Here is a 23,674-nt window from a genome sequence, read left to right as displayed (position 1 = left end):
TGAAACTTTAATGAGCATCACAATCATGAGCAACATACAATTCACTTTCTATACAGGTAATGAAAAACACCACTTTGAAGATGCTCTTAGCCCTCTGTTAATTAGAGAATTTTGGAGCTGAAAACTATCATGGAAAAAGTAACTCTGGCAAGTGCATTGGAGTAAAAAAAAATGGAGTAAAAATGTTGGGCTACTGAGCTGCATATTCAATGCATAATTTTTAAATTTTAACTAGACTTTACATAAAGCAATTTCATCAAAGCGAGAAAAGCAAGTTTATTTTATTTATTCATCCATCGTGTTAGATGGATGGTATAGTTATAATGTTTTTTAAAAACACAAGCAAAGTTTAAAACTTGACATTATACTAGATTTCCTTTGAGCAGTAGCTGGCCACTTGGAGTGCCTCTGGTGTCACTGTGAGAAGGTCCTCCATTGTGCATGTGGCAGGGCTCAGGCTGCATTGTAGTAGGCGGTCTGTGGTTTGCTCTTCTCCACACTTGCATGTCATGGACTCCACTTTGTAACCCCATTTCTTAAGGTTGGCTCTGCATCTCCTAGTGCCAGAGCACAGTGTTCAGCGCCTTACAAGTCGCCCAGTCTTTTGTGTGCCCAGGGGAGAGTTTTTCATCTGGTATCAGCCATTGGTTGAGGTTGTGAGTTTTAGCCTGCCACTTTTGGACTCTCGCTTGCTGAGGTGTTCCTGTGAGTATCACTGTAGATCTTAGGAAGCTATTTCTTGATTTAAGGCATTGGCTTGCTGGCTGATATCCAAACAGAGGATGGGCTGGAGATGTCATTGCCTTGGTCCTTTCATTACTGACTGCTACTTCCCAACGGATGTGAGGTGGTGCAATACTGGCTAAGCAGTATAGTTTCTCCAGCGGTGTAGGGTGTAGACGTCCTGGGATAATGCGGTATGTCTCATTAAGAACCACATCCACTGTTTTAATGTGGTGAGATGTATTCCACACTGGTCATGTGTATTCAGCAGCAGAGAAGCAAAGCGCAAGGGCAGATGTCTTCACTGTTTCTAGTTGTGAGCCCCATGTTGTGCCAGTCAGTTTTCGTATGATATTATTTCTAGCATCCACTTGAAATTCAAGCAGTGCTTCTTGTAAGTCAAAAAAGCAAGTAACATATACTGTAACATCCCTGAAAGTGCAACCAAAACAAAATAACACAATGTTTAAAAAAATCAGAATGAGAGCAGGAACACAAATATTTTTGTCAAAGGCCCACCTTGAGCCTTAAGCAGAGGCAAGGAATGAATAAAATTTATTATTATTATCAATTCCTCCCTGGTCTTTTTTCTCCTGGCAGAAGCAAGCAGTGGTGATTAGGTGGAGCAATTTATGCATGCTTTGATTTAATGTAGAGCCCTTCCACACAGTTGCATAATCCAGAATATCAAATCAGATCATCCACATTATTAGCTTTGAACTGGATTATATGGCAGTATGGATTCAGATAATCCATTTCATAGCAGATAATATGAATTTTGTACAGCGGTGTGGAAGGGGCCGTAGTCAAAGGAAATTCACTACATAGGAAGGGAGAACATTCTGTGTTAAGGAAAACTATTTCAGTGTTGGATTGTCCTCCACTAAGAACAATACGAAGGATTAATGATCACGGGTAGGCATGGGATAGTTCTGCAACAGAAAGGACAGAGAGGAAACTATGCTTAGGATGAAACTAAAGTTACCAGAATCCCTTACATTTGTCCCTGTTAATGAAGTTCAACAGGGACAAATGCAAGATACTTCACTTTGGCAGAAAAAATGGAAATCAAAGATACAGAATGGGGGACGCCTGGCTTGACAGCAGTGGGTGCGAAAAAGACCTTGGAGTCCTCGTGGACAACAAGTTAAACATGAGCCAACAACATGATGCGGCAGCTAAAAAAGCCAAGGGGATTCTGGCCTGCATCAAGAGGGGTATAGTGTCTAGATCCAGGGAAGTCCTGTTCCCCCTCTATTCTGCCTTGGTCAGACCACACCTGGAATACTGTGTCCAATTTTGGGCACCACAGTTGAAGGGAGATGTTGACAAGCTGGAAAGCGTCCAGGGGAGGGCAACTAAAATGATCAAGGGTCTGGAGAACAAGCCCTATGAGGAGAGGCTTAAAGAACTGGGCATGTTTAGCCTGCAGAAGAGAAGGCTGAGAGGAGACATGATAGCCATGTACAAATATGTGAGGGGAAGTCATAGGGAGGAGGGAGCAAGCTTGTTTTCTGCTGCCCTGCAGACTAGGACGCAGAACAATGGCTTCAAACTACAGGAAAGGAGATTCCACCTGAACATCAGGAAGAACTTCCTCACTGTGAGGGCTGTTCGGCAGTGGAACTCTCTCCCCCAGACTGTGGTGGAGGCTCCTTCTTTGGAGGCTTTTAAGCAGAGGCTGGATGGCCATCTGTCGGGGGTGCTTTGAATGCGATTTCCTGCTTGTTAGCGGGGGGTTGGACTGGATGGCCCATGAGGTCTCTTCCAACTCTACTATTCTATGATTCTATGATTCTATAACCCGCCAGTATTCAAATTTGGGCATATCAGGTATACATGCCAAGTTTGGTCCACATCCATTGTTCTTTGGGTTCACTGTGCTCTCTGGATGTGAGCTATAACTCCTATAAATCAAGATAATTTTTCCCCAAACCTCTCAAATATTTTTTGTTGGTCATGGGTGTTGTGTGTGCCAAATTTGGTCGAGGCCCATTGCTGGTGGGGGTCACAGTGCTCCGTCTTGATGCAACTTCCATCATGTTGAGTCAACCCCCCAAACTCTTCCAGTATGTTCAGTTGCTGATCAATTTCTCTGTTTGCTGTGCACCATAGAAAAGAGTGGGAAAGGGTTAAGGGAGAGGCAGTGGGCGGGGTCATGCAAATTCCACACCAATGGAGAAACTAAGAAACACTGAGATGGCTGTGGTGGTGGAAAAACAGAAAATCTAGGATGAAATTGTCCCTGGATGGTGGGCAGTCTTGTGTTTGTTGTGGGCAGTCTTGTATTTTGTACATGTGCGGTAATCAAATCTTACTGTACTTAATTCAAATAGCCCTAGACTGGCAGGGGTTATACGTGTTCACAGTGCTCGCTATAACCTGCAATGTCATTGGAGGGAGGGCCATTAGTGTCTCCTGCAGTGGGAGCTATAGCTGTTTGTGGAAGTGGGAGCCTTTCTATTTGAGGAAGTGGACATCCCAGCCACATACACACATATTTTGACTTTTATTATGTGTATAGATGTCAGTGGTGGCTTAAAAAAGAGAGGATGGGATTAATGTGACTCACAGGTGCTTTCTCTACCCGAAACAAATAAACAGACAGCTCAATTACAATAAAAAGAATGCATTTATTAACCACAGTGAAGACAAGGTGAGCAAGGTATAAAGTAAATTATACATAACCACTCCTTGAAACAGAAGTCAGTTGATTTCCATGCTCTAAACATTCATCTCTAAAGACTGAGATACCATCTACTACATGACTGGATTGTGCGGATCCAGTCCGTCATTGACGAAAAGGCACCCATGGGAGTCAGCTCTCAATTGTGGAAATGTGAGGCTCCGTTATCCCAAGAACATGGCATTCAAGTCTTCCACAACCTAGGATGCTCCAGGTGAGATTGAACTGCAACTCAGTCTATCCTCAGGCAGCATGCTGGCTGGGGATGGTAGGAATTATTGTCTAACATCCAGGCTGGGCTGAGTTGATGTAATCCCTTTTCTTTCTAATTTTTCTTGGCACTTTCTACCACCAGGCTCTCTCACAAGCCACTTCAGGTCCTCCTCAACCACACACAAGTACAGTAGAGTCTCACTTATCCAAGCCTCACTTATTCAAGTCTCTGGATAATCCAAGCTATTTTTGTAGTCAATGTTTTCAATATATCATGATATTTTGGAGCTAAATTCGTAAATACAGTAATTACAACATAACATTACTGCGTATTGAACTACTTTTTCTGTCAAATTTGTTGTATAACATGAAGTTTTGGTGCTTAATTTGTAAAATCATAACCTAATTTGATGTTTAATAGGCTTTTCCTTCATCCCTCCTTATTATCCAAGATATTCGCTTATCCAAGCTTCTGCTGGCCCGTTTAGCTTGGATAAGTGAGACTCTACTGTACACATATTTTGTGCATTTTTGTTCTACAGTATTTGAATCTTACTCTTCTTCCAGAGCTCTGAAAATACACATGGCTTAGAAGTGGGCCAGCAAAAAATATGTGACTGGCCCAAGGTTGGCTCCTTTCACAGCCGAAGGGGATTTCAACCCAAGACTCCCCTATCTTAGAATCACAGAATTGGAAGAGACCTCAACAGCCATCCAGTCCAACCCCACACTGGCTCTAAAACTGAGCTGTCCAACCAGAAGGTTTCCAGAGCTACAACAGAGCTTTCCAGACTCTGGGTCTTGACACATTTATTTGTGCATTGGCTGCCATATGCAGATGTGTTGCATGAATCTAACAAGAAACCTCTAAGTCTATGTGAAATAAGAAGTAAATCATATTTTTATAAATACGTTTTTATGACATAGATGTTATTACAATTGATGAATGTGTCCGTCTCTCTTATAAGGAGTTGGTTTAATCTCCGGCTTGTCAGTAAGACTGAATTACTGTATTGCAAAATGATGTACGAGTCAAAAATATGAATTGATTGGAAAGCTCTGCTCTAGAAACAATCTCACTGAACTTGGCAAAAGAGCCGCAGTAGCACAACGGGTTAAACCCCTTGTGCCGGCTGGACTGCTGACCTGAATGTTGCTGGTTCAAATTCACGAGACGGGGTGAGCGTCTGTCTTGTCAGCTTGTGGGGACATGACAGAGGCCTCGCAGCAGGATGGCATCCCCTGGGCAACAGCCCTGTAGGCAGCCAATTCTCTCACACCAGAACCGACTTGCAGTATGTTCTCAAGTCGCTTCTGAACCTGAACTTGGGAATGAGGTACACACTTCTTTGTCGTTGTAATGTCTTTCTTGATGCCATCCCTTACACCAAAGAGGGTTCTTTGTGCATTTCCAAGATAAGACTGGAAAAGGATATTGGGTGCCTGAGGAAAAGTCCCAGATAGTTTGCTCACCATGTCCAAACACCAACCCAGTTGGCAGATTTAATCCTGGTGACAGGATGGTCTCCTCCGCTACACCTGAGGAACAGTAGCCCAGTTTAGATGGGGCATAGTAGGCTGCGTAGCACACGAAAGACCCACATTCGCTATATCCACAAGCAACGAAGAAGGCAGGAGGTGGTCTGGAAAGCCTTTGTCTAAGGCAAACTACTCACAGGGGTTCCAAATAAGTGGAAGACCACATGCTTTGCATAAAGAAGGTTGTGAATTCAGTTCCGGAAAGAACCCTCTCAAAAAGCCCTGGAGTTTACAATAGACAGAGCAGATGATACTCCACTAGAATGGGCCCATGACCTCATGGTACAAAACACCTTCTTATAACTAGAAAAAGTCGAAATCTTTAACCTGTGTGTGACCTCTCTCAAATCTGCTGAACAGAACTCCAAGCCCTATGCAGATCCTGGGAAATCTATTTTTGTACATTCTGAAAAATGCCCTTCAAAGTTGGAGCAGAGTCCAATAGGCAAAATGTGAAATCTGTAGTGCTAGTAAATTTGTAGACCCCATATGATATCTCCCAAAGGGTACCTGAAAAGATTTCATTTGCATGCAGAAGCACTACTAATTAATAGCTGACATGCAACAATAACAGCATTTGACTATGTTTCCGAGTTAGCATGCAAAGGTATTATGATAAATCTGACCGCTACCATGCAGAGGTATGGAGATTTTAAGTATATGTAAATAACCTTGCATACAAAATACTAGTACTTTTATCACTGACATGCAACACTCTTTATTGTTCGGCAGATGAAAAGAAGTGAAATGTATTGTTTGGGAATACTGTAGTCATGCAATAGCATCTACTAGTCAGTCCTCCATATTCACTGAGGCTAAAGGACGAGCCCTGTGAAAGTGAAAAACCATGAATAACGTATTTTTTCCTTTTATCTGAGAGAAAATCTTTCTGGAAGCTGATCATAGAATTGCACTGGAAGACCTAGGGATTCCTAGCAATGATATTTTTAAATCAAATTTATGAATAATCAAATTTGCAAAAGTCAAAACCACGAATGTGGACAACCAACTGTAGTAGTTTTTCACAGCTGACAAGCAATGCTAAAGTCACTAGTTTATAACATCTAAATCAATCATGCTTTGAATATCAAAGTCAGTATCTGAGTAATGATATCTGAAACAGCAACAATTTTCAAAAAATTGTCACTAAGACCGATGAACTTAGAATGGCCCACTTTGAGTTCTTCAACCAATGCACCATTGTTTTCAGGATGTGCCCAAGGTCTTCCCTTCTGTGTGGACTCCTTCCTTCTGAGGAAGGGCGAGCCATTTGCCAGTTGAGAGCCATTCATACAGTTTCTTCTCCTGAACAGCTTCTCCAGTGTCACACAAAGTTTGTTTGGTCAACAAAATGTTCTCCACACATTGTGTCAGAGGATAGCCTGGAAAGAAAACAAGATTCAGAAATGAAATTACTGTAGATACTCATGCGTTAAGTTTAGACATTTTAGTAAACGACATCGACCCACAAACCTGAGTTGATGTATCCATGGAACAATGTAAGTGCTGTATCTTAAGTTTTATTAAAAAAGGATCAGTCTTGTGAGTGACATGGTGAAAGGTGAGAGCTTAGGTGAGAACCTAAAAGCAGCACTGGCCCTCTCTACTGCTTTTGGCCTTTTTGAATACCTGAGTGGGAAAATAGTGACAGCATTCAGAGGTGGCCAGCTCCCAAAGGAAGTACTAGCACTCCCCTTCCTCTGAACCTTCGACTGATCCACAGATCACATCAAAATCTATAATTCTGTCCCCGAAATCTACCCACAATTTAAACATGAGTTGGACTTACATTTGAATCAAATCATTTATGTTAACTGAGAGGACAGTCAAAGGGAATAACTTGCAATGTCATATCCTCTCCCTCTCCAAAAAGGAGAAGGGAAAACCGGCAGTCCCTGAGTTACAAATATTTGACTTACAAACAACTCATAGTGAAAAATGCGGTAAGACAACAGGAAGTGAGAGAAATCTACCCATAGGAAGTGAAATTCACTACTTGAAGAGTTAACATGCAGAAAAGATGTCTCCACTGAAGCTTTATCACCAATCCTTGTTTCCACAAGACAACTTTAAAAAAATCCAGTCCAGAAAGTGAGGGAAAATCTTCCGGACAGATGCATAGACTGCAAACCAAACACCACAGAGGTGTTAATCCTTCCTTATGTCATCCAAAGCTACAAAATATGTATTTTGGGCCGGAATTACAATTTAAAAATGTATCTATTCCGACTTACCTACAAATTCAATTTAAGAATAAACCTACAAAACTTAACTTGTTCATAACTATGATCCTACCTCCATACCAGTTCTAGGCAATCTCTGGGGGATTCAGGGACTATTTTCGGCCCCTGGGACACACATTCAGCTGTTCCATTGCCAGAGAAGAAAAATTAAATTGCCCCAAAATATATTTGTAATTTCATATGACAAGGTCAACTATGAGAGAGATGGGAAATGTGCTTGTTCTAAACTAGAAAGTTAAGAATCTCCCAGAATCTCCCACTTCCTCTCCAATGTTTCCTCTCCTCCCTATTTTCTCTCCAAGAAACTGGAAAGAATAGGCAGGACACAACAGTAACCAAAAAACAAATAAATGAAAACAGTAAATAAAATACGAAACACATGAAATAAATTATGGACCATATTGCCCAAAGGCAAGTTAGCATTTCTATCACCATGACATTTTACAGGCATGTATCCACATTTGTGAGTTGGTCAGTTGCAGATTTGATTATGCATGACTAGGCCAGTGGTTCCCAACCTTTGGGCCTCCAGGTGTTTTGGACTTCAACTCCCAGAAATCCCAGTCATCTTACCAGCTGTTAGGGACAGTGGGAGCTGAAGTCCAAAACACCTGGAGGTCCAAAGGTTGGGAACCACTGCTGTAGGCCAACGTCCTATAGTCATGCTAGCAGGCCCAGAGATTTCTAGAAAGAACAGCTCTGTAGAAATTTCTAAATAATCCTATGCAATTCTATTACTAATTTTCAGTGGAAATCAACTATAAAGCCATACTGGAAGAACTAGAAATTCCTAGAGGTGATCTCTCAAATAATTTTTTAAAAGGAATTTCTTTATTCATAGTTTGTCACTTTACCGGGGATCCTGTGCCCCTAACTCAAGTGAATGTGGAAGGATTACTGTATAACAGGCATTGGCAAACTTCAGCTCTCCAGGTGTTTTGGACTTCAATGCTCACAATTCCTAACAGCTTACCAGCTGTTAGGAATTGTGGAAGTTGAAGTCCAAAACACCCGAACGGCTAAAGTTTTCCCAATATTGCTGTATTAGCTTTGCATAATAAGGGGCAGCTCACCTATGTGTTGCCTCTGATGGTGAATGAGGCTTCTATTTGCGCTGAATTTTTTCCCACATTCTAGACAGGCATAGGGTTTCTCTCCTGTGTGGACCCGCTGGTGGGTAACAAGATGTGTCCGGTTAGCGAAGCATCTCCCGCACTCGATGCACTTGTAGGGCTTCTCGCCTGTGTGGACCCGCTGGTGCTTCACAAAAGCCGAGCGATCGGCAAAGGCTTTTCCACACTCCAAGCACCGGTGGGGCTTCTCACCCGTGTGCCGCCTGTGGTGCCTTGTGAGGTGGGACGGGGAGCCAAAACATTTCCCACAATCTAAGCACCGATAGGGCTTCTCTCCCGTGTGTGTCCTCTGGTGCCGTACAAATGTCGAGCGTTCAGAAAAACATTTGCCACACTCCAGGCACTTGCACGGTTTCTCCCCAGTGTGGACTCTCTGGTGGCTCACGACGTGGGACTGACGGGCAAAAGTTTTCCCACACACCAAGCATTTGTAGGGTTTCTCCCCAGTATGAACTCTGCGGTGGCTCCCAAGGTGTTCTTGGCGGGCAAATGTCTTTCCGCAATCTGCACATTTATAGGGCCGCTCTCCGGTGTGGACCCTCTGGTGTTTGGCAAAGACAGAGCGATCGGCAAAACATTTTCCGCACTCTGGACACTGGTACGGTTTCTCCCCAGTGTGGACTCGCTGGTGTTTCAAAAGGTGGGACTGTTGGACAAAACTCTTGCCACACTCCAGGCACTTATGAGACCTCTCCACCGCATGGATTCTCTTGTGGCTCACCAAGGCAGATGGGTCAGCAAAACCTTTCTCACACTCTAAGCATTTATACGGTTTCTCCCCCGTGTGATATCTCCGGTGGATCACAAGCTGCGACTGGCAAGCGAAATGTTTCCCACACTCCAAGCATTTATAGGGCGTCTCCCCTGCATAGATCCCTTGGTGCCTGGCAAGGTGGGCTTTGCGCCCAAAGTATTTATCACACACCAAGCATTTGTAGGGTTTTTCACCAGTGTGGACGATCTGGTGGCTCATGAGGTGCGAATGGCAACCAAAGCATTTGCCACATTCCAGGCATTTGTACGGCTTTTCTCCCGTGTGGATTCTCATGTGTCTGGTTAGGTTTGGTTTCTGAGTAAAACGTTTGCCACACACGGTGCATAAGTGCTTTTTCCGAGGGTTATCTGCATAGATAAGCAAAGAACAAGCAGAGAGAAATTGTCAGTAAAAAAAAAAAAAACAACCTGATGCTGTCACAAATCATATCAACAGTATCAAAATATGGGATGAGGTCAATAAATACTGGCCAAATAAATTATTTTTTATGTGTTGGTAGCGAAAAAACATGTGGACTCTACCCTACATGTATTTTGAGATTTAAAAAAAGACAAAAACACATATACAGATATTAGTTCCCTAAAATCTGTTACCAATTACAGTTTGTTCATTATATAGAGTCCTTTAGTGCTCCCACCAAAACACTTATTCATTTGTTTTTACAAGGATGAGTTAACAATTGATTAGCACTGTACAATCCCCACATTCATGGGGGATATGTTCCTGAACTTTGCATAGATATGCAAAACTGAGGATGACAGCAAACTATATTGAAATGTCACACTGAAGGATTGAGCAAATCTTTAGAGAGGAGATATCTTGTCAGATGTGAATAAATGAGACTGCAAACACTGGTCTCATGGATACAGGGATTATACTGTGCTGTCTCACCTTAAGGGCAGAAGCTCTTAAGGAACTGCTGCCAATTAGAAGTTTTTACCAGACTTCTGGAAGATGTGAAGGACTGACGTTCAGATCTGAATGCAAGATACACACCTTGTAACTGGGTATGGTGCATGCACATATATTTCTGAATTAACATAGTAAGGGAGAAGAGCACAGTCGTACCATTTCTTAGGATGCATGTACACTCTAGCATTAATTCAGTTTGACACCAGTATTGAACTGCCATGGTTCAATAGTATGGAATCATGGGTGTTGTAGTTTGAAAAAAGTCTTTCACATTCTCTGCAAAGAATGCTGATGCCTCACCAGACTACAAATCCCAGGATTCAGGATTTCATAGCACTTCAAAGCAGTTCAAGTAGTGTCAAATTGCAGTAATTCTAGTGTAGATGCACCCCAATCAGGTTTAACCCAAAACAGCTGTTATTTCCTACTCTCCAAACTGAGATTGAGCTCCTTTTCCTCTTGCAAAAATCTGCTGTTTTAAAAGCATCCTCATTTTATTTGATTTTATGTGAGCTGCTCATTAGCTGAAGAATGAGCTGAAATGTATAACACCAGAGAATAAATTGGGAAAGCCACAATATCTTACCTGAGCTGGTGTCAAAGATTTTCCTTCCATCAAACGTGTGAGCCTCCGGCACACAAGGGTCCTCTCCTTGTTCCAGACGTAAGACAAGCCCAGGTTTCGGAGCTGGAAATCCTTCTCCGGAAAAAGGAAAGAACAGGTATCAATGGAATTTGAAAAGGATGCAAGAAGATCTCGGTTGGTTCAAACCAAGAGTGCAACGTTTCCAATAACACCGTCTTTCCCAGAGCAACCAAGGATGCATCTCCACTGTGGCAGTTAAAATTGTGTCAAACTACATTAATTCTACAGAATATATCAGGCATGGGGAAACTTCGGCCCTCCGGATGTTTTGAACTTCCACTTCCACAATACCTAATAGCTGGTAAGCTGTTAGTAATTGTGAGAGTAGAGGCCCAAAAGTAAAGTTTGGGTTAGGGAAGGCTGTAAGAAAGCAAAAAAACCATTTCCTTAGCATTAAAAAGAAGGGAGGGGTGAAGACAAAAGATAATATCATGAAGTTACTAATTTATTTGACTTTGACCAAAAATGGAAAAGGAACGCACAAGATCGTATATTTTGAGAAATGGTAGGTTTGTTTTCTGATGCACTTTATCTCATCCCTCAGTTGAGAATAACCTCATTGTTTATCCTACCTGGGTTTCCCACTAAATGGAGCACTTTATCTACCTCACCCATGGGTTTTACAATTTTCACTCCTCGCACTTTGGCCCAGCTCGGCCTCGTTTAAACTTTTGTACTGTTTCTATACTCTGCTTTATTATGTTATTGTTACAGTAGAGTCTCACTAATCCAGCCTCGCTTATCCAAGCCTCTGGATTATCCAAGACCTTTTTGTAGTCAATGTTTTCAATATATCGTGATATTTTGGTGCTAAATTCATAAATACAGTAATTACAACATAACATTACTGAGTATTGAACTACTTTTTCTGTCAAATTTGTTGTATAACATGATGTTTTGGTGGTTAATTTATAAAATCATAACCTAATTTGATGTGTAATAGGCTTTTCCTTAATCCCTTGTTATGATTGAGCCTCGTGGCTCTGTTACTGACAGGCGTGGGCGTAAGACTCCTCGAGAGTCAGATACTCTCGAGGAGCGAGAGAGAAAAAGACTGCGAGACATATTTGCAGCACCATCTGACGAAGAGTCTTTCGAAGGGTTTACGGAGAGAATGGAGGAGGGGCTGGTTAGCTCAGAGGAGGATGAGATGGATTGGACTCGGGTAAGGGAGGAATTGGGTGCCACTGGCCATGATGGGACAGAAGATGAATGGGGACCTTCAGGATTAGACCCATGGCTTAGCTGGAGGGATGGGACGGGATCCACAGCTGGAGATGCTGTTGGGCGTAGTCAGAGGTGTTCCAGCTCTGACGAGGAAAGTGATGAGGAAACGCCCGGGTTAAGGAGGACAGCTGACAGTGATGAGGATTTGTAACTGGCATAAAATGGGGCTTGGGAGCAATTGCAAATTGCGTCGGGCAAGGTAATCTGGGCAAACGCTTGGGATTCGTGTGTGTGTGTGTGGGACGCTTCCCTGAAGACTTGTGTGCTTTCCTGTGCTGAGACCTTGACCTTCCGTCGTCTTCTTGACGGACGCCATCTCCTGCTTTGAGAACTCGGACTGAACTGACCACGGCTTGTCTTCCCCCCTTCTTGGACTTGGAAAAACTACAAACGTCTGCTTCTGGCTTTGATCTACGGAACGGAACTGGTCTACTCTACTGCTAAAATCCCTGGCTGATTTGTTCGTGTTGGAATCCTGTCTGCTGTGTGTGTGTGTGGGAGCGACGCAAGTTACTCTAAACACAGTGTTGGCAGCAGAGAGGAATCTGCTGCCAATTAGTTGCATTCTTTGTATCTTTTGTTCCTTGGCTTTCGTTTTGTTTATACCCAGGCTGAAGAAAGCAGTTTGTTTTTACCCGGATTAAACTCCGGTTTAATCCGGTTTATCTTTTGAACATTTACTTTTGTCCCTTTTTGCTCCTAAAGGCAAAAAATTGCCTGGCCCTTGTGTTTTTCGGGCATTTTTGAGTTCTGTAATCTAATAAACTCTGTTACTTTGAATCTTGTGGCGTTCTGTCCTTGACAGATTGCCCGACGCCCATAAAAGGTTTATTGCAGCAATAAACCCGTCAGGAAGACGATGGATGAGTTAAGGGCCAAATTAGACCAATTGCAAACGGCTTTTACCGTTAGCCAAACAGCTCATGCCGTGAAAGGACATGTTTTGACTCCTGAACGCTTTGACGGAACCAGGTGCAAGTTGCCAACCTTTTTGGCACAAGTGGAGCTTTATTTTTCTCAGCTCAGTGCTCATGCTTTTCCTACAGACACTAGCAAGGTGGCCTTTATTTTGAGTTTGTTGACCGGTCCCGCAGGACAATGGGCCACTAATTTAATTTTGGGAAATGACCCAGTCAAGGACAATTTGAATAATTTCAAAAAGTTGTTAACTGATACTTTTGGGGATCCTCTCCGCACGGAGAACGCTGGGTGGGCTCTGTATCGGTTGAAACAGGGAAAGGGGACTGTTTTGGATTACTTAAATAAGTTTAACCTGTATCGCCACCAGCTGGATTGGGGGGAAAATGCATTCATGCTTTTATTTACTGCCGGGTTAAGTGATATGCTCCAGGATGAATTAGCACGCTTGGAGCCGGCTGAAAGCTGGGACGCCTTAGTAGCTAAGGTGCTGCGTTTAGACGCAAGGTTCGAGGCTCGTAAACACTCAAAAGCAATGTGTGCGCCACCCATGCATGTAACCAGGGCACCTGTGGTGATGGGGGAAGAGCCCATGGAGCTTGGGGTCTTTAAAAAGCTGTCTACAGAGGAAAAGAGCCGTAGGAGGCAGCTGGGCTTGTGTTTGTACTGTGGGAATGCTGGGCATTTTGCCAAAGATTGTAATGTGAAACCTTCCCAGCTTTCGGGAAAAGGCCAGCCCTAGTGCGACGTGAGTCCAACGCACTAGGGCTCCTCAAGCAGTCAACTGAGGGGAGGAAGCATGTTTTCGTACCCATTACATTATCTGTTGGGGGAAGGGAACTTGTTTCTACTTTGGCACTGCTGGACTCAGGGGCTACGGTCTCTTATGTAGATATTGAGTTTGCTAAGAAGCATGGCATTCCTAGAGTGCGCAAGGCATGCGACGTGTGGGTGGAAGGAGCAGATGGGAGACTGCTGGAGACTGGGGTGGTTAACCAGGAAACCTCAGCAGTAACGTGGGAGGTGCAGGGAGTAACGGGAACGTTTGTGTGGGATATTACGAGCTTGCCTAGATATGATGTGATCCTGGGGATGGATTGGCTAGCTGTAGTAAACCCACAAGTAGATTGGGCAACACGTAAAGTGATCTTAAAGAGGCAGGATTGTTGCACTTTAAATGTTACTCATTCTGATATGGAGGGAGTGCCTGCTGAGTATGGGGAGTTCTCTGATGTATTTTGTAAAAGAGAAGCGGACAAATTACCACCGCACAGGCCATATGATTGCGCCATCAAGTTGGCAGAAGGTGCGAAACTGCCAGCAGGGAGGCTGTATGCCTTGACTGTACCGGAAAGGCAAGCTTTGCGGGAGTTTCTAGATGAAAATTTAGCCAAGGGGTTTATTCGCCCATCTAGTTCTCCAACTGCGGCACCAGTATTCTTTGTAGCCAAAAAGACTGGGGAACTTAGGCTGGTCTGCGACTATCGGATCCTAAACAAATACACCATTCGGGATAGGTACCCGCTCCCTTTAATCTCGGAACTGTTATCAAGGGTGCAAGGGGCTAAGGTCTTTACCAAGCTTGACCTACGGGGGGCCTATAACTTAATCCGTATACGGGAAGGGGATGAATGGAAGACGGCATTTAACACGTGTTTCGGATGCCACGAGTTCCGAGTCATGCCTTTTGGGCTTTGTAATGCTCCTGCGGTCTTCCAGAGGTTCATGAACGATGTGTTCAGGGACCTAATTGACCAATTTTTAGTGATTTATTTGGATGATATCTTGATTTTTTCTAAGGACGAGAAAGAACATCGTCAACATGTCAAGCAGGTTCTGCACCGACTGCGGGCTAATGGGCTTTTCGCCAAGGCTTCCAAGTGCGTCTTTCATGTGCCTGAAGTGGAGTTCCTAGGTCATGTAGTGTCAGGTAGGGAACTTAAAATGGACCCACATAAGGTTGACGCCGTCAACTCATGGCAGGAGCTGAGGACTAAGAAGGATGTACAAAGGTTCTTAGGTTTCGCTAATTACTACCGGGAGTTTATTCCGAATTTTGCAAAGCTCACGGTACCTTTGACGCAGCTTCTGCGCAAGAAACAGCCATTTGTGTGGGGGCGGGAAGCTCACGAGGCGTTTCTACAACTTAAGTCTAGTTTTCAATCGGACAACATACTAACCCATCCTGATGTTGACAAACCGTTCGTGGTAGAAGCGGACGCTTCTAGCTACGCGTTGGGGGCTGTATTGTCTCAGAAGGATTCCTCAGGGACCTTGCGTCCCTGTGGATTTTACTCGCGGCAACTAACACCCTTCGAGCAGAACTATACCATATGGGAGAAGGAGTTGTTGGCGATTAAGGTGGCGTTTGAGGTGTGGCGGCACTGGCTTGAAGGGGCACGGCACCAGATCGTGGTCAGGTCTGATCATAAGAACTTAGAGCACTTGCAAACAGCAAAGAAGTTAAACCAGCGTCAAATCCGCTGGGCTTTGTTTTTCTCCAGGTTTAACTTCAAGGTGCAGTTCGTGGAGGGGAAGGCAAACTTGCGGGCCGATGCTTTATCCCGCAAGCCAGAATTTAAGACCAATGAGCAGGTAGTATGTCAGACCATCTTGCCTACTGCCTCGCTGTGTGTTGTAGATAATGAGCTCGGGTTACATGACCAGATCCTTGAGGCTCAGAAAGATGATGTGTGGACACAGGAGCAACTGATGCTGCTCTCAGCAGGTAACCGTACCATACTGCCGCATCTCCAAGATCAAGACGGGGTATTGGTGCGTAGGGGGCAGGTTTACGTACCAGTGGGGGCCCTCAGGTTGGAGGTGATTAGAGCCCACCATGACGAACCCATGGCTGGGCACTTTGGCAGGTTCAAGACCGTACAGCTTATCACCAGGAGCTACTGGTGGCCAAAGATGCGGCAAGACATTCTGCGCTTTTGTGACAGCTGCGCCGTTTGCCAACAGAGTAAGACGCCTGTTGGGCGCCCTAGAGGGTTGTTGTCGTCTCTACCTGTTCCGGAGAGGCCATGGCAAATCATTTCCATGGATTTCATTTCAGATTTGCCTAAGTCTGGGGGTTATACTTGTATTTGGGTGGTGGTGGATTTATTTAGTAAACTGGCTCATTTTATTCCTTGTTCAACCATTCCGGCGGCCCCTACGTTGGCCTTACTATTTACAAAGCACATCTATCGCTTGCACGGAGCACCCGAGGTGATTATTTCCGATAGGGCTCCGCAATTTGTGTCACGCTTTTGGAAACACTTCCATGAGTGCTTGGGGACTAAGTTAAACGTGTCGTCCGCCTTCCATCCGCAAACGGATGGACAGTCGGAACGGGTTAATGGGCTCTTAGAGCAGTATTTGCGTTGTTTTTGTTTAGATCAACCCACGGCTTGGGTGAAGTGGTTACCGGTGGCGGAATTTGCTTACAACAATGCGGTGCACACGTCTAGTCAGCATACGCCGTTTGAGCTTACTTATGGCTTTCACCCACGGGGAGGTGTGGCGCCGTCGACCAATGTGGTCTCTTCGGACCCTGTGTACCGCTCTACGGAAATGGCTGCACTGCATGATGTTGCCCGTCGCTTACTGTTGGAAGCTAAGGCAACGCAGAAGACTCAGGCTGACCGCCACAGGCAGGCAGGGGAGGAGTTGGAAGAAGGGGATTTGGTGTGGTTATCTTCCAAACATATTAAACAGGCTGGGGGAAAGTTTGCGCCTCGGTATTTGGGTCCCTTTCCTATCGTTAAAAAGATTTCTTCTGTTGCGTTTCGTTTGCGTTTACCGTCTAGTTTAAAGGTCCATCCAGTCTTTCATCGTTCGCTGTTGAAACTTGATACCTCTAGTCGTCGTGGTGCTATAGCGGAGGGTATCACTGCCACTTCTCCGCCATCGGAGGAGGAGGCCTTTGTGAGAGGGGATAGTGTTATGATTGAGCCTCGTGGCTCTGTTACTGACAGGCGTGGGCGTAAGACTCCTCGAGAGTCAGATACTCTCGAGGAGCGAGAGAGAAAAAGACTGCGAGACATATTTGCAGCACCATCTGACGAAGAGTCTTTCGAAGGGTTTACGGAGAGAATGGAGGAGGGGCTGGTTAGCTCAGAGGAGGATGAGATGGATTGGACTCGGGTAAGGGAGGAATTGGGTGCCACTGGCCATGATGGGACAGAAGATGAATGGGGACCTTCAGGATTAGACCCATGGCTTAGCTGGAGGGATGGGACGGGATCCACAGCTGGAGATGCTGTTGGGCGTAGTCAGAGGTGTTCCAGCTCTGACGAGGAAAGTGATGAGGAAACGCCCGGGTTAAGGAGGACAGCTGACAGTGATGAGGATTTGTAACTGGCATAAAATGGGGCTTGGGAGCAATTGCAAATTGCGTCGGGCAAGGTAATCTGGGCAAACGCTTGGGATTCGTGTGTGTGTGTGGGACGCTTCCCTGAAGACTTGTGTGCTTTCCTGTGCTGAGACCTTGACCTTCCGTCGTCTTCTTGACGGACGCCATCTCCTGCTTTGAGAACTCGGACTGAACTGACCACGGCTTGTCTTCCCCCCTTCTTGGACTTGGAAAAACTACAAACGTCTGCTTCTGGCTTTGATCTACGGAACGGAACTGGTCTACTCTACTGCTAAAATCCCTGGCTGATTTGTTCGTGTTGGAATCCTGTCTGCTGTGTGTGTGTGTGGGAGCGACGCAAGTTACTCTAAACACAGTGTTGGCAGCAGAGAGGAATCTGCTGCCAATTAGTTGCATTCTTTGTATCTTTTGTTCCTTGGCTTTCGTTTTGTTTATACCCAGGCTGAAGAAAGCAGTTTGTTTTTACCCGGATTAAACTCCGGTTTAATCCGGTTTATCTTTTGAACATTTACTTTTGTCCCTTTTTGCTCCTAAAGGCAAAAAATTGCCTGGCCCTTGTGTTTTTCGGGCATTTTTGAGTTCTGTAATCTAATAAACTCTGTTACTTTGAATCTTGTGGCGTTCTGTCCTTGACATCCCTCCTTATTATCCAAGATATTTGCTTATCCAAGCTTCTGCCGGCCCGTTTAGCTTGGATAAGTGAGACTCTACTGTATTATGTTTTGTTTCACTATGTTATTGTAGAAGTATTTTTACTGGATGTTGTCGTCTGTCTTGTATGTATTTTATTCTGTTTTATTGTAATTGCTTGGGCTTGGCCCCATGTTAGCTGCCCTGAGTTCCTTTGGAGAAATGGAGGTGGGGTATAAAAATAAAGTTGTTGTTGTTGTTGTTATATTATGATGATGATTATTATTATTATGTTTGCATGAAGCCCAAAGAAGTGGATCGATGACAAGTCAGATAGTATAAGATAGGATTTGTCTGAAGAATGTATATGCCATGTTTTGGAATAAAGCTCTCATGAGACCCAGTAGGCAGAGTAGTCACAACATCTATGAAATTCAAAGAGGCGTTTTCTTACCCAGCAAAGTGAGATTCCCGTAATTCTCTATCATGACCTCCTTGTACAAAGCTCGTTGGTTAGGATCCAGCAAAGCCCATTCCTCCTTTGTGAAATACACAGCCACATCTTCAAAGGTCACAAGGCTCTGAGAGAACAGTAAGAAAACCCATGTTTAAATGCCACCATTGTTGGGTGTCTTCAAATCATTTATGATTTAAGCCCATCATGGGGTTGCCTTACCAACATCTAGCTAAATATATTTTTATAAATCACATATATAATTCCACTATATATACAATATAGAAACATGACAGCAAAAACACAAATATGCAACAAGATAGATGGTGGAGTCTCCTTCTCTGGAGGTTTTTAAGCAGAGGTTGGATGACCATCTATTCTGGTGTTTCTCAACCTGTGGGTTCCCAGGTGTTCTGGCCTACAACTCCCAGAAATCCCAGCCAGTTTACCAGCTGTTAGGATTTATGGGAATTGAAGGCCATAACATCTGAGAAGCCATAGGTTGAAAACCACTGATCTACTGGGAGTACTTTGACTGTCGTTTTCAGCATGGCAGAATGGAGTTGGACTGTATGGTCCTTGGGGTTGCTTCCAACTCTATGATTCTATGACAAATTGACATAAATGACCACTACTTATTTAAACTTGAAGGAGGAAAAGTGGTTAAAAACATTCCTTTTGGAGTCAAACAATTAAGAAACTCAATCCAGATGGCCTTCCAGCTCATAATCTAAGTTCACCATATGGTTCATATTAAAATATATTAACTGCTAACCAAAGCTAGCAATCGGTCAAGTGATGCTTATCAACTGCATTCTCCAGTGCTGTCCTAATACAATGATGTTTCCATTCCACATATTTCCAGACAAACAGCTGAAATCTGAATGTGCTGTCAAATAATTTAGATGGAAATCCCCCCAATTTTTTTTAAAAAAATTCTATGAATATGCAATTGTAGCTATACAAGAACTGGACCAAACAGCTTCAACTTCTTTGTGTGTTGGAAACGCAATACAGAAATATAACTTGTTCTGTCTAACAGTGACAAATCATATGTGTTGTTTCAAGTTGCCCACTGTTTTGTTCTTTGATCTCTGCCCTAGAGTATTTAGATATAGGATGAAAAATAATTCCTTCAGTTAAACAAATAAATATCACTGAGTATCTGGTTTTAAAAAAGGAAGACAGAAGAACTTCTAGTTATGTATATTCCTGGCATCTGACAACTGCAAGGGATACAACATCTTAGGAATTGTATTTGTCCTGGGAGACTACTTCAGTCCCAACTGGAAGTGCAGGTACACTGCAAAATTAATGCAGTTTGAGACCACTTTAGCTGCCATGTCTCAATGCTACAGAATCCTGGGATTTGCAGTTATACAAGGTCTTTAGCTTTCTCTGCCACAGAGTGCTGATATCTCTTCAAACTACAAATCCCATAATTCTATAGCATTGAGCCATGACAATTAAAGTGGTATCGAACTACATTAATTTTGCAGTAAAGATGCACCCATATATGACACTTTTCAGACACAAAACTTAGGCACCTTCCCCAAGGATCATACAATCAAAACATTAGACACACATGAGCAACAAAGGGATGCATACAATATAGTGGTGGAACATTATCTTGTTAGAGAGAAGATTGGAGTATTCTCTGCATGGAAAAATGCTAAGGATCCATGGCTTCAATATTTGCTTCTTTGCACCACTGCAGCAGGGATTTTTACGATGTTGCAGAGATTTTTATTATGATTATTACGATGTTGTTGCCAGCAGCAGCAGGCAAAGGGATGAAGGAATCAATCGATGGACGGGAGCTCTAATCCACATAAACTGATGGTTACACCATGGTTTTTAAGGCATCACAAGCCTCATGGGAGTTAGAAGAAGGCAATGTGGCGAAACTTACATGTAAACATCATAAGGATGTACGCCTCCAAACTGGGCTTTTATAGCACTGCAGCACCAAGGCAAACTAAACACATTAGTCAATTTCATTTCTCTCTCTCTCTTAATGCTACGGTTAGACAGCCAAGGATTCAGGGTTAATTTTGAGGGTAGATTTTGGTGGGTAGCAACATGTCAAAACAAATCACAAAGAATCTCAGATCCAGACGCTGCAGCAGAGCACTGGATCCATGGATAAAAAATATACACTGCAGGGAGAGTCAATCAACTTTTAATGGCAACTTTTGTTTGCTCTTTTATATATGGATGAGTGCAGCTCTACATTGTAGAATAAAGGAGGTTTGACACCACTTCAACAACCATGAAGCCACGGTATGGAATCCAGGGATGTTGTAGTTTGGCGAGGCACCAAAGACCTTGTAAAACTGAAGCTCCAATGCTTCCATAGCATAATAATAATAATAATAATAATAATAATAATAATAATAATAATAATAATAACTTTATTTTTATATCCTGCCCCATCTCCCCGGAGGGACTCGGAGCGGCTTACATGGGGCCATGCCCGACAACAATACAACAACAGCAATAAAACAATAAAACATTGTCATTGACAATGTCATTGACAACATTGTCATTGACAACATTGACAATGGCAATTAAAGTGGGGTCAACATGCATCCATTCTACAATGTAGATACAGCCAGAGTACATGTACGTACTCATTCTCACTCTTTCTATAGGTATATATTACTCTCAGTTGATTGGAATTCAAGCAACCAGAACTCTCAAGCAACCAACCAAAAGAAAAATCAAAGAAGGCTTTCATGGCTGGAATCACAGGGTTGTTATGCGTTTTCTGGGCTGTATGGACATGTTCCAGAAGCATTCTCTCCTAACATTTCACCCACATCTACGGCAGGCATCCTCAGAAGTTGCAAGATTTGTTGGAAACTAGGCAAGTGGGGTTTATATATCTGTGGAAAGTCCAGGTTGGAAAAAAGAACTCTTGTCTGTCTGAAGCAAGTGTGAATGTTGCAATTGGTATCTTGATTCGCATTGAATGGCCCTGCAACTTCAAAGCCTGGCTGCTTCCTGCCTGGGGAAATCCTTTGTTGGGAGGTGTTAGCTGGCCCTGATTGTGTCCCGTCTGGAATTCCCCTGTTTTTTGAGTGTTGTTCTTTATTTACTGTCCTGATACCAGATTTTGTTCATTTTCATGGTTTCCTCCTTTCTGTTGAAATTTGCCGCGTGCTTGTGGATTTCAATGGCTTCTCTGTGTAGTCTGACGTGATAGTTGTTAGAGTGGTCCAGCATTTGTGTTCTCAAATAATATGCTGTGTCCAGGTTGGTTCATCAATTGTTCTGCTATGGCTGACTTTTCTGGTTGAATTAGTCTGCAGTACCTTTCATGTTCCTTGATTCATGTTTGGGTGCTGCATTTGGTGGTCCCTATGCAGTCTACATAGATATATAGTCATTCCACAGTTATATAAACCTCACTTGCCTAGTTTCCAACAGACCCCACAACCTCTGAGGATGCCTACCATATATGTGGGTGAAATGTCAGGAGCATGGAACATGGCCATATAATCCGGAAAACTCACAGCAAACTAAAGAAAAAAAAATCAATTTTTAAAAGCTGTTTTTTTTTAAATAATACAGTAAAACAGGAAAAGCAACTGGAAAAACTTTGAAAAAAATAATACTTTAAATAATGTGTGTGTGTGTCAAAGTATGTATGTGTGATACCAACCAACACACATACATGTGTATCACATAGGTAAAGGTAAAGGTAAAGGTTTTCCCCTGACATTAAGTCTAGTTGTGTCCGACTTGGGCATTGGTGCTCATCTCTATTTCTAAGCTGAAGAGCCGGCGTTGTCCATAGATATCTCCTAGATCATGTGGCCGGCCTGACTTTATGGAGCACCGTTACCTTCTCCCTGGAGCGGTACCTATTGATCTATTCACATTTGCATTTTTTTGAACTGCTAGGTTGACAGAAGCTGAGGCTAATAGCGGGAGCTTACCCTGCTCCCTGGGGATTTGAACCACTGACCTTTCAGTCAGCAAGTTCAGTACCTCACCTGTTAACCCTGCTGCAGCACCGCGGCTCCGTATCAGAAACACACACAAACACATATACAGTAGAGACTCACTTATCCAAGCTTCACTTATCCAATGTTCTGTTTTATCCAATGCAGTCTGCCTTTTAGTAGTCAATGTTTTTGTAGTAAATGTTGCAACGTTTTGGTGCTAAATTCGTAAATACAGTAATTACTACATAACATTACTGTGTATTGAACTGCTTTTTCTGTCAATCTGTTGTGAAACATGATGTTTTGGTGCTTAATTTGTAAAATCATAATGTGATTTTATGTTTAATAGGCTTTTTTCTTAATCCGTCCTTATTATTCAACATTTTCACTTATCCAATGTTCTGCCGGCCCGTTTATGTTGGATAAGTGAGACTCTAAGTTAAAGGTAAAGGTTTCCCCTGACGTTTAGTCGTGACTGACTCTGGGGGTTGGTGCTCATCTCCATTTCTAAGCCAAAGAGCCGGCGTTGTCCATAGACATCTCCAGGTCATGTGGCCGGCATGACTGCATGGAGCGCCGTTACCTTCACGCCGGAACAGTATTTATTTATCTACTCACATTTGCATGTTTTCGAACTGCTCAAGTGAGACTCTACTGTATATAATATTATATTTTATCTATAGTCTAAGCACAAGACTCCCACTGAGTTGTAAAAGACCCTCAAGTCCAACACCATTCTAACATTCAGGAAGACACCATCTAATCACTCCCTACAGATGGCCATCCACCCTCTGTTTCAAAAACCTCCAAAGAAGGGTTATTGAGTGCCTCTACCCAAACCTGACTTTTATTTCCCTCTCCGCCATTTTTAAGAGGTCATAACTGCTCTTTTCCCCTTGCTTTTTTGTGATTTTCCCCCTTTCCCTATTTCTTTTGCATTTGTATTTTTAAGGAGACAGCCTTGAGTGGGGGGAAATAGGTCCAGGGACTCCAGCAGACAAAGCCACCTCTGCTTTGCCCAAGTTCTGATCAACATGTCAAAACCACCCACAAGCCCCCAATTCCCTTCTTATCCCAAACCCCAGGCCTTCTTGTCACTTTCTTTCCCCCCATTTACCTGCATTGAAGGAGATTCAGCTTCTTGCCCTTTGCAACTCAAGCCTCTCCAGTCCTGGGGCTTCTCTGCTCCCGAGGCTCCGCCCTCCTCCCGTCGAGACATTATGCGTCTTAGCCAATCAGCGCGCCGCCTCTCCCAGCTC

General features: G+C 43.5%; 1 protein-coding gene across 1 annotated transcript; it reads right to left on the bottom strand.

The window, feature by feature from the left end:
* Window positions 1-3,336: 3,336 nt before the first annotated feature.
* On the bottom strand, window positions 3,337-23,634 carry LOC103278045 (zinc finger protein OZF). The gene is made up of 5 exons (XM_062969329.1): window positions 23,533-23,634; window positions 18,463-18,589; window positions 10,811-10,921; window positions 8,478-9,659; window positions 3,337-6,543 (listed from the first exon to the last, which is right to left on the bottom strand). The coding sequence occupies exons 1-5, from the start codon at window positions 23,632-23,634 to the stop codon at window positions 6,368-6,370; spliced, it is 1,698 nt and encodes a 565-aa protein (XP_062825399.1). The 3' UTR covers window positions 3,337-6,367.
* Between the last annotated feature and the right edge of the window lie 40 nt (window positions 23,635-23,674).

The sequence above is a fragment of the Anolis carolinensis genome, chromosome 2 (assembly GCF_035594765.1).
Source record: "Anolis carolinensis isolate JA03-04 chromosome 2, rAnoCar3.1.pri, whole genome shotgun sequence".
Taxonomy (NCBI): Eukaryota; Metazoa; Chordata; class Lepidosauria; order Squamata; family Dactyloidae; genus Anolis; species Anolis carolinensis.
The sequence above is the reverse complement of the archived record's forward strand: the minus strand, read 5'-3'. Positions and strand labels throughout refer to the sequence as shown.

Bases quoted from the DNA above. Each gene is read 5' to 3' on its own strand.
- LOC103278045 (XM_062969329.1), bottom strand. From the start codon at position 23,634: ATGTCTCGACGGGAGGAGGGCGGAGCCTCGGGAGCAGAGAAGCCCCAG. The intron at 18,590-23,532 runs GTAAATGGGGGG...CTGTTCTCTCAG, and splicing joins CTGAATCTCCTTCAATGCAG to AGCCTTGTGACCTTTGAAGA. The intron at 6,544-8,477 runs GTGAGCTGCCCC...TTTTCTTTCCAG, and splicing joins CCATCAGAGGCAACACATAG to GCTATCCTCTGACACAATGT.